This window comes from Malaya genurostris, chromosome 1, assembly GCF_030247185.1.
Source record: "Malaya genurostris strain Urasoe2022 chromosome 1, Malgen_1.1, whole genome shotgun sequence".
Lineage (NCBI taxonomy): Eukaryota > Metazoa > Arthropoda > Insecta > Diptera > Culicidae > Malaya > Malaya genurostris.
In genome coordinates this window covers 141,014,983-141,027,071 of record NC_080570.1, presented here as the reverse complement: position 1 = coordinate 141,027,071, position 12,089 = coordinate 141,014,983, and the positions used below count along the sequence as shown (strand labels likewise).

At 37.9% G+C, this 12,089-nt stretch overlaps 1 protein-coding gene across 2 annotated transcripts in view; it reads right to left on the bottom strand.

The window, feature by feature from the left end:
- The window catches only part of LOC131425954 (rhophilin-2), a 148,853-nt gene that overhangs the window by 20,559 nt on the left and 116,205 nt on the right, over positions 1–12,089 (bottom strand). For both annotated transcript variants that reach the window (XM_058588288.1, XM_058588289.1), the window contains one exon: positions 18–262. In XM_058588288.1, the coding sequence (XP_058444271.1) occupies positions 18–262 (245 nt within the window). The remainder of the gene's footprint in view (positions 1–17; positions 263–12,089) is intronic.

The window sequence follows — 12,089 nt, the reverse complement described above, 5'->3', positions numbered from 1 at the left end:
AACAAGATTCAACTTACCCTTCGCCCTGATAAATCTCCATCGACGAGTTCAGCTCCGAAAGCTGTTCCTTCAGCAGTTGCAGGTTGGAATTGACGAAGCTAAGTTCCAGCGCCACCGTGTCCTTCAACTTTTTGTTGGTGGTCGCTTTGAACAGGTTCTCCGCTCCCGCCCGGAGCCGCAGTTCCTTGTTGATTTCCTGATTCAGCTTGCAGCGACGACTCTGGAGTTTCCCACGGCAGGTGGCAGCCCGCGGGTCGGATCCCTGGAAGAACACAATTGAAAGTTATTTGTTACTGACTGTTTGTTTTGTTGTTCATCATTCCGAATGTCGAACGAAACTTCCTGAATGATGGCAGGATTCCTGTCGAACTATAAAAATTGCGATCAGTTGAATATTTGGAATGATTTCAAACCCGTTTGCATAATTAAAGCAGAAACCAATCTACGCTCCGAACGAAAATAGGGGGCGCAGTTCTACCTTGAAGTGTAGCACATAAAAAGACACTCTCAGTTCCAACATCAACTGCGCGTCCAGCTGCCATTAATTGCTGCCGTTTAACAAGTATGTCTATTTAGAAGTTGTTTTCGCTGTTGACTTGCATTTGGCAATCGCTGAAGTATGAAATGGTATTACGAGAAAAAAATGAGAAGAGAAGTAAGAAAAAAAAGTACAAACAACGACCACCGGTTTTCCAGCTCTCCTTGGAGCGGATCGGTGGTGCTAGCGAACCCCCGTTCTTTCAGCAGTCACTCACTCGGTTTAGTACTCGTACTACACAACAACAACAACAACAACAGCAGTTGATGGCTGCTTTTGATGAATGTGGTATGTTGGACTGACATTCTTTCTTCCATGTTCAACAGGTTCGGATTTAGCCACATGCGTTCCAAAAAGAGATGGAAAAAAGCATGATGATGACGGTGGCAGACAGAAGGCAAAACTTAAAACCAATAAGAAAAAAAAATGCCGATGCGGTATTGAGCCATTTCTATGCTCATGAATCATGGATCGATCGAACATTCCTTCACGAGGTTCGGTGGCGGTTTTCAATGGAAACGGCGATGAGATCGGAGGTTCTGGTAGTAAATAGCACAGCTATTTTTGCGACTTGTACGGCTTTACTACTTCCAAACTCGAAACGCGTGCTGCCGTTCTAACCGAGGTTAGCTGACCGACAATCTCGCACAAAAGGACCCCCGCTCCACGACCAAACGGTCTGCCAATTTAGCAGTAGACAATTATCTGCCTGTCGGTAGAAGTTATTACTTTTTTGGTTGTGGGTTTAAGCCGTTTGCTCTTGGAAAATCTGAAACGAACTCAAATTAAATAATTCGAAAAATAAATGCTTATGAAATTGAGTTCTGTGAAGTCGAAGGTTCGAACTAGAGATGATCGAGTAAGCATTTTTTCAAACCCGAACTCGACCCATACCCGATCGAAATAAACTTGTAACCGTACCCGAGATTAATTTTTCTTCCAAACCCGAACCCGATCCGTATCCGATAAAAAAAATAAAAGTTTTTACCCGTACCCGACCCGAACCCGAAAAAAAATTCTTAACCCGAACCCGACCTGTACCCGTTGAAAATGTAAAAATCGATACCCGTACTCGACCCGAACCCAATAAACATATCTTTGTATGTTCCTGAACCCGACCAATACCCGTCGGGTCGGGTACAAATATAAGAAACCCGACCATCTCTGTTTCGAATCTACGGTACATTACATTCCTTTTATAGAATTTTGCCTTTATGTTTCAACAGACCTCGCAAACGATTCTTAGCGTACAAAATCATCTACGATCCTACTTAAACTAAGCATACTTTCAGCATAACCCAAAACAGTTCATATGGCTATGAATTAACACATCGACTAAATTGTAATAGTTTTGAGCTCAATGACGGTTCGAATTTTAAAAAAATTCATCACCCTGTAATTCCCGAATTGGCAAGTCGAGATCGGATAAAATTTGTCAATTTTGTATGTTGCTATAAGTCTTGAAATTGGATTCTTTTGTTTATGAAATTCGATGTGGTCTTCTTTGAGAAAAGGATTGAGCTGTTCTCGAAACTTTTGGTACCGATATTCGGAAATCGGTGTAGTCAAAGTCAGTTAAATTCACATAAGAGATTGTAAAAATTTCATTTCATTTTCATCTTTGAGGAATCGTAGTACATTCCAAATAAAATTTTGGGTTACATTCCGGGATCGAAAACCGATATCTGGTAAAACATAAAACATAAATTTGATCATCGACTATTAAAATCTGCAAACCCGATAAACCCGATTAATTTATGTGAAATTAAAATTTATACGCTATTCACCCTGTATCTCCGGAACCAGAACTAGGATCTGATTAAAAACAAGAAGTTTTTAAAGAAACTTAACACATCTCATTTGAATCTTATATGAGAAAATTGAGTGAAATTTTATGTCATACACATTTTCTGAAATCGACGAACTAATTCGAATGGCATGTGAGTGTAAGAAGTTATGTTCTTTCATAGCTGTAAACAGTTCAAATCAATATAAATATAAAATTTTTCCGGATTCAGAAATACTGCCATTTTTCTAATACATATGTTCTCTTTGACCGATTATGTTGCCAAAATCGGGCCATGCTAAAATCGAAATCATGCAAAATGACATGTATATGGATGCTTAGAAACAATTGCATATACTATTGCATAATCGTGTTTCGCTTTGCTCCCAACCATCGCATTATCATACTGCTGGCATAGTAAGGAAAGTTGCGTGATCAAAAATTTCGACATTTTCGTTAAAAATGGAAGTATTTTAACAACATATTTTGATTACAAGGACTATTATGACAGATATTGCCAATCAACTGAAAATTTTTAGATAAAATTTTGTATAACTCAAAAAGTAAACATCCGAAATCAAAAACATTCAATAGCGTTCAGGTTGCCGTGGGGACCTTTTATTAGCGACTAGCTTGAATAAAATCGGCCCAGCCATCGTTGAAATCACGACCTCTTTGTTAAGAGTTTACTTTTTTGATTTTGTTCACGCATTTTACCCCTTTACTCCAGAACCCCAAGTCGGATCCAGATATAATTCGATAGGAAAGCATTGGGCTTTCATTTGAATTTAATTGGTTAAGCGGTTTCTGAGAAAATTGAGAAGTTTCATGCACAGGCTTTAGGATTAATATATCTTTCATTTGAATCTAAGTTTGTGAGAATTCGGACAACCAACTCCGAGAAAAGCACATACACACACACCTACAAACTGACATTAGCTAAACTCGCAGAACTGATTCGAATGGTTGCATAACTTTTATATACATAAGAAAGGCAAACAGGTTCCAGCTCACTGCACAAAATGTCATGAAACGGGTTCAGTACACTGTCTTTTAGGTGCTGTACACAGTTTTTCAAGGGCATATTAAAATCGTGTTTCACTTTACTTCCAAACATCGGTTTAGCATGAAACGCTCAAACGTATTTTACTGAGATACCCAGATAAAAATATTTACATCTATTTTCATGCACATATTTGGAGCAGGAAATTGAATGTAAAGTTAATCCTCAGGTCTTTACTTTTCAATATACTTTAAAAGCAAAACTAACAGTAAACCAAAATATGTTGTATAATTCATTGAAAAATAAAGTCATTCAAATTTACTTTTACATCCATGATGGTTTTCAATTTTTTTTATTCAATTGGTGTCTATTTTAAAGTATCATTGTGTAATATGATGTCAATCTCCTTCAAACTTGGACGGATTTCAACAAACTATGGCTTGTTTGAAAGGTATTACAATGAGATTTATAAATTTTGGAATCTGTTTTGTTTTTGAGTTCAACTGTAACAGGTATTGTCAAAAAATTGCGAATTAACACATAAAACTTGGTACAACTTTAAAAGTGAAGAACGGATTTTATTCCTTCAGCATAAACAATTTTCTCTGTTTGATTCGAACCAAAATTTTGGTCTAGTCAAATGAACAAATTCTTTGTTTCGGATGATTTTGTTGATGAAATAAACTAACTATTTATTACATGTGAACCAAAGTTGAGTTGATTTTATCGACCATGTCTACGTTGATTAAATCCTGCTATACGTTTATATCGAGAAAAAGTTTGGTTCAATTTATCTATGATCGAATTTGTATTATGATAAAACTAACTTTACTGTTTAATTGAACCAGACAAGTTTTATTTCTTATAAACCATAGCAATTTTTTCCCGCGCGAATAAGTCAGAGCATTTTTGCTCCCGCGGATAAAGCGTGTGCGTTTTTTAAGTGAAATTGGTGAAATTGTTTCTACTTCTTTTATTTTTCAGTAATTTTCAAAAATTCAAGCGTTTGTATTGTGATGTTTATGAAAATTTACATTACATAACAGATTTTTTTTACAACAAAATATTTGATGCAGAGATCTTCACCGAACTGATGAAGCACCAAGTCATTGAATACTAATTTAAAGGCCAGGACTTGTGGTATGTGAATGATTAGATCGTCTTGCGTTGCGACAAAAGGGCTGCATGCCTTAAAATTTGGTTATTTCAATAAAAACCTTCATTTTTGTGAATTTGAAAGCGAAATAAAAGTACTATCATAAAATACCATCCGAATTAGTTTGAAAGAAATCATTTTTTTCTTTAAACAAACAAAAATGTTTGACATACAAAATATGCGTTGAAATAACTTCATTTAAGTTCATTAATTTCTACTGAAAAGTTAGTAAATTCGAAGCGCTACAATCATTAACTTTAACTAGAGTTCGTTCAATTCGAACTAATTTTCTAAATTAAATTTACTACCAAATTGTTTGTCGAGAAATTGACAGGAACGCACAAGTAAAATATTTGTTATTTCTGTCGAAATATGGATTGAATCATACTAATCTGTTGAGAAAAATTTATTATCATGTTTTGTAGTTTCAAACAGCAATATTTGCTATATCAAACATGATTTACTTTTGTCACTATTTCAATAAAATAATTCGTTGTGTGAGCCCCAAATTTTGTTATCTCTTATATTTCTCTGCGTGAAAAAAGCTTTAGAATTTAGACTTAAAATTAAAAACTTTGGACTTTAAACCATGAACTGTTTTTGGCCAAAAGGCTTCTGACTTTGGCTTCAATTTTAAAAGATGATGGTTTTGCGCACGTTTGAGAACGACGTATATAGTGTTCAACTCAAAGGGGTTTTTCTCCACCCATGTAGATTTCGTATCCGATGGATATTACAATAATAAATAAATAAATTTCGATTTGTGGCTTTTACAAACTAAAATCAATGATCCTAGCACTCGTAACACATTACAAACTTATGAAATTTTGTTTAACGATTAGTAGCATTTCAGACAGAAGCGTTATAGTGCAAAGTTCAATTTTCAACTGTTCTTCAACAAAAACGGAAAACTACGCAATTTGGCTTTTCAATAGAATATAAATTAACTTTAATACTACCATCCAACCGACTACTGACCCCTCTTTGAAAGAGCAAAAACCGTCAGGTAGCTCGTCCATCAATATTTAAATTTTATTCGACGTCTAAATTTAGCACCATCTAATCAGTATTCAATGCGGTGCTCGCTTGTCACCTTCTGGCGGATGCCAGTTAATTTTAAAACGGATGACAGAAAAATTGTTATAAAATTCTCTCCGGGTAGAACACACGTGGAAAAATGTCCCATCAAACATTTATGATAGTAATTTTATTCGAATATTCGAACGCACCCCAGCCTACTTGGACTGACGGGTCCGGGATTTATTGGAAGCTAAAAATTTCCGAACCTCTCGATCATCAAATCCGTTACTGATCTCGGGAAGCGCGGAATATTTTGCCTTTGAAGCCGCCAAGCCGATCGGTGCGCTCATTAGCGAATGCCTTCCTTTTCCGCGCCGAGCTAATTTTGCTCTCCGCAATCAATTATTAAAATAGGAAGTCTCCGAAAATGGGTCACGGTGAGAGGATTGCGTTTTGTTTTCCTTCCCCAACTCGGAGTTTGTGTGTGTATTCAAATTTTTATAATTAGCTTGGCCCGGATGGACGTGGGTAGAAGAAATGATTGCATAGATAAAAGTCTGACTTGGACTCCAGACTCCAGAGGTCATTAAAACGAATGGGACCTGCATTTGGTTCCCGAGCGGGGAATAGAACCACTTCATTAAGGGTCATTTTTCAAACCGTTGAATGCAAGTTATTTTATTAGTTTTATGGTTCGATAGCTAGTGATAACTTATTCCGCTGCTGACGTGTAACATTCGTATAATCAAACCTATCGCTTCTATCGTTTTTATTTTATAGCCGCTAATCGACCCTAAAAGGGTTCAACAAAACTACTTTACTCAGTCACCCACGCCACCGTCACCATCTTTTCAGTGCTTTTTACCTGCTCATGAAACCACAAACGACAAACAATGCGTTCGTTTGTTGCTGTCCATGCAGATCCATAGCAAGCCATTCTTCGCTTATCAGTAACCACAGTAATTGATTTGTTTTGATGGAAAATGTCACGAAATAGTCGGCCTAACAACAACGTCGGCCTGCTGTTTTCTTGCACCTCAGTAGGCCCGGCAGTGATGCCAGATAGTAGTTGTGTCATTTCCGTAGATTGGCATTTTTGTCGAAAGCTGTCGCGGTGGCAAGCTTTTTTTTGTCATACAAAACTAATTCCCGTTGTTCTTCGTTGATAAATTCAACTTTCGGATCCGTAGATCTATGGAGATTTCCGTAGATCTGACATCGCTGGCGGCCGCTGAACATCGGCTGGAATCGTAACGCGCAATATAACGGCACTAATTGTACCCTCGCTTAGAAACGACTGCGCGCTCGGGACCTGGATATCTACGGTGTATCAGAGAATTATGATGGCCTTGCATTTACTCAGAAGTAACTCCAGGCTAAGTGGTATTCGGTGCCGGCCGGCTGGGGTGGGAATCCGCCTTCCGTGACTTACATTTTTATATGACGGTGTGATGTTGACTTAGGGTAAATCACCGATGAAACCGATCCGAAAGGAGGTATGTTTGTGTCGGCAAGTTGCACGGTGTAACCATGCATAATTTCGCCTTTGTTTAAGAATTTGTCACGCACGAAGTCAAGACAGAGCAGCTGCAGCAGCAGTCGACAGTCATATCGCGCGGCATTCGAGAAATGTGTTTCCAAGACTGTTTGAATAATTTTCTACGATTTCATCAGACAGAGCGAGAGTGGTTAAACAATGCACTTCAGTAGATGATTCCATCGCGAAATGAAGGTTCTTCCTAACTTGTTTTATCCGAGACTGCACTCATTAGCGCAAACAATGTTGCAAAATTTCTACTCATTCAATCGAAATCGAATATTCACCACAGCCGCAATGGTGACAGCAAATGACAAGCGGCACACTCAGCACGCACATCTCGCTCTTCAATTATGAACTGGATGAGTGCCTCGCGGTTCTCCATTTGCTTCATTAAACCTGTCAAATACAGTCAGATGAAGTCACGCATAAATTTGCGATGAATGGAAGTGGAAATTTGTTCGTCAAATCATCCGAATTCCCCGAGACAGCAGCTTAAATTTGTGAAGTCTACATTTCATGATGGCCGCAGCATTTTTTATTACCGAATGTTTGACAGTGCGTCCTGTGAAGTTGGTAGTGTTTCTTAACCAGAAACGCTTCATCGGTAACCGCACCTAAAAAGTTGCTTCTTCCGAGAATACCGTTTACAACCGATGGAGAACCTTATAATTCTCCGAGCAGGTTTTGAGTTTATAGAACGATTTGCCGCTTGGATTCTTGTAAACGTAGCCTGTTCGTGTAAAATTTTAATTTTTTTAAACATTAAGTTTAAATTTATTGTATACTCTGTGATATGTGAAAGTTACAATCAAAAATTCTTATTTGTTAAAGCATTAAGAATGGTTCTTTGTGGAGTAATAACCAATGTAGTTTAATGAAATGTATCATTTTTGTAATTATAATCTGTTGGTACAAAAATGCGAGGTTTTATGCCTATTGGAGAGAGAGAGCTAAAAATTTGGTGATGGTTCGATCCAGTGGGCTTTTCCCTGCTCCAAATAAACATAAACATAAACAAACAAATGGTATGGTTTTGTTGAACATTTCATTTTACAATAGGGTTTAGGTATTCCAAAACCGACCCCTCTCTCAAGGGACTTAAAAATTTTCAATTTTTTTCTAACATGTGAAGGATACAGTAACCAATATTTGAAATCACTCTACATGTCATTCGGGTTCTAATTATTGAAGGTAGGAGAGTGGTTTTCAACGTAAGTAAGCGATTTGGCTATATTGAAAATGATTTTTTTGTTGCTAAGAAGCACTGTTTCAGAAATTTTTCTTTAGCTTCAAAATAAATTACAAGACTAGACCCGTGTTTTGTTCGCCATGCAAAATAGTTTCCTTAGAAAAATTTCAACATACGTAGATTTTTCCGGTTTAGAAAATCTCCGAATCTGTAAATCTACGGAGATTTCCGTAGATCTAACATCGCTGTAACACTGCAAACCGAGCGGATGACAAAGCGAATATTTCTCCCATCCGCTCTGCATGACGGCAGGCGTTAACTGAGCAGAAAAATTTGTCAGACCATATAAAGGGTGATTTTTTAAGTGATGTAGGATTTGGTTTTCCAAAAATAAACACAAAAAAACTGGGGCAATTGATGAAATCTTTATTGGAATCGATAGAACACGCAATTTTGGCACGCTCCAAAATATCGGCCAGAATCCCACGAATAATGCCACCGACCCATAATCCACACCGAACGGTAACTTTTTTGGGATGCATTGATAGGTCTTGCAATGCTTCTGGTTTATCTGCACTCCAGATGCGGTATCCTTTCAACCAGAAATGAGCTTCGTCGCTGAACACAATTTTTTTTACTCCAACTTTGCCAGTTCCTACTGATGTTTAAATTATGGACCAAATCTCGGTTGATTTTCCAGAAGGCCGTAAGAGCAAGTGACAGTTTCTCCTTGTTTACTTTCTCTTCTATTAATTATCAAGCGGTTTACACGTTTATCACTTAACTCTTTGCATAGAATGATGCTCGAAACGTTCGACTTTCAAACAGAACTGTGAAATCCAAGCAAATCTTTTTAAATCACATCACAAAAATCGAAAGAGAGAGTGAACAAAGAGAAACAGTCACTTACTCTTACGGCCTTCTGATAGCAACCGACGCGACTTGAACCGAGAATCATTGGAACGCAAGTACGTCTGTTAATCGACTGAGCCACAGAAGTATGCTCTTACGGCCTTCTGAAAAATCAACCGAGAAATGACGATTCATGACTAAATTAAACACCAAACTGAACAAGTTTGACAATGACACAAGACACGATTCACGCGTGATCTATCAAAAACAGTGTTGCCAAAAAGATACTAGCAAAAAATCATCCAATATTATGAATTTTTAGGTTCTAGCGATAGAAATTTTGACAGGAACGTTTTGCTCACACAGCAATATTAGGTTTTACACGATGACAACACAAATGAACTACCGATGAATCAAGTTCATCTTTGACAGCTTTTGTTTTGTTTTGCGGGTGCAAATTAAAAATTGAAATTTGACGAAAAAGTGCCTGTTGAAAACGTGTTTCACAGTGAAAAGAACTAAAAAGATTGTCCTGTATGCATTTCCAGCATCAAGCAGCAATGTTTGTATAAATCTGTTTAGTGTGAGGCGGCTTGCATTTTTAAAATTCAAACGATGAACCTCTGATAAACATTTAAAACTGTAAACAAACCACCGGCGTCTGTCGAAAAAAGTTCATTCTGTTCATTTTGTGAGGTTATGTCATGTTCGTGTAGAACTTAATTACTTAGTGCAAATTCCATATGCCGTTCACATCAGGGATGCCAGGTTTAATTTTTAAGCAAGTTTCAAACAGTTTCTGGAATTAAACTGAGCAATTCCAGAAATGCTTAGCAGATCATCAGACTCGAGTATATATATTTTTTAGAGTGGCCAATCGATTCCCTACAACTTCTTTTTGAACGCCATTTTTGTACAATTAACGGTTTCCGAGTTACAACGATTTGAAAAAGGCAATTTTTGTGAAATGCAAAAACACACACGCCCTTTTTAAAAATCACTCGTGAGTCGGATTGACCTCTCCATCGGTTCAAAGCTTATGGTTTGCCATACTGAAGCCATGTGCAAAGCTTCATCCAAATCGGAGAAAGTCGATTCTGATTTTGTCAATTTTTCGTCTACTCATTCCTGGAATTGCTCAGGAGTCTAATCAAGTATAAAAGGCGCAATATTTATAGATTTCGTTTTGTGCGAAATTCATTGTTTCATGCATGACGCGGAGCCTCCCTATCATATAGACCGAAGCAGAACTGCTACTGGATGAAATGCGAGCTGTGAAACTACGCTCAAAACCGTCGGCCGTGTTAGAGGAACCAACAGGATGACGTCATTATGGCATGCTGTGATTGGTCAAATTAAAATACTAAAACGACATGGCGATACATGTTAAAGGCAAATGTTTCCGAATGGATTGGAAGGCCAATCAGATAATTCCATCAACAAATGACTGAGTCATAAACGTTCAAAATTATTACAGGAAAAGGTAACGCGGTTAGTTTTGGCTGATTTAATTGCAGCTGGTTGATTACATTGCACTGTTTAGGTTAAATCAATTAAAATGCTATTTAGCATGAATTTAATTTATAGAAGTAACAGGAGTGCAGCATTTTGCTGGTCTCGAACACACAGCAGGAGAATGTTCGCTAGTCAATTTTTCACAACTGATTTTTTGCCATATGAGATCAGTTTCAGTGCCAATCGCTGTCTGGAATTTTCCCCGCGTGAAATAAGACAAAAAATCAACTGAAATCTGAAACTGAAAATCCATCCTAAATTAGCCATGGAGTACCGAATGCCATGTCGATAGTGTGCGTTTAAATATACCGTCAGAAAAAGTCAATCAATCTCTGCTTCATATCAGGAACTTCAAAAGATAGCAAGTTTTTTTTTTTTTATTTGATTGATAGTCGACGAAAGATTCCGATTTCAGCCTCATAATTAGGTTGAGATGATCACACCACCAACGACGATCGTATGATCAAGTTTAAAAGTATATATTTCCTGTAGTGATTTAAATTGATCATTTTCTTCTTCCTTCCCGTAGCGACCGGTCAAAGCGAACCGGTATCTGGAACTTCTTGCATAGCAAACTTACGATCAAGTGTTTCTCCGGTGATACGGCAGATCTTGACCTCCAAACAAAAAAAAACGCCAACCTCCATGTAGATACTCAAATTCCATTTTTTCCATTCCACGCTTAAGTCGTCTCTCACTCAACATTGGCGTAGTGATCAAAACAGACAGAAAGAAAGAAAAAAACTTAAGCTTTCTTCATGCTCCACCCTCTTGTCCGGCCAACCGTCAAACCGACCCGACGAAGCAAACGGCAGGAAGTGCCGATTTCCTTTAACTGTTTCTCTTCTTTATTTCGGCTCAGATATTAATCGGCCTGTCGAAGTATATCAATCTCTCAGAAATGAGGATGCTGATCTTTTCACGTACCTCCCATCATCGATTCGGCGTCTTTTGCCCGCTGACCCAAATCTGGAATTTGTGCGGACGGAGTGGCCTTCGCCTTCGCGGCACCAGCGAAAGGCAGACAGACAAAAGACACAGAAGAAGTCGAGAGAGAAAGAGAGGGAAAGAGGTTATGTCATTTTGATTGCTTCACCGCCATTTCTCCAATTTCCCGTTGGTGAGGCGTGTTTCGAGTGAAATTATGGAAATTAATTCTTGCAATCTGCAACGGAACACCCCATCATCATCATCATCGATTGAGCTTTGATTTGGGGGTTTCCATTTACGAAATTGTTTGTTTTTTCTTCTGCATCAGTGACCAATTTCCCGGAACGGGATCATGGTCAAGCGAAAAATTGTATAGGAAGTTCGAAAGCCAAACCTGTTCCGAAGTTTTTTTTTCTGAAAGAAAATTTATCTGACTATGGAAAATTTCTGTCTGTGGCTGGGTATATAGATATAGACTGAAAATAAGTTACGTAAAGTTGTCACATTCTGTTCGCCCACATAACCCCTGTCATGTTCCATTACCATTCTGTTCTATATCT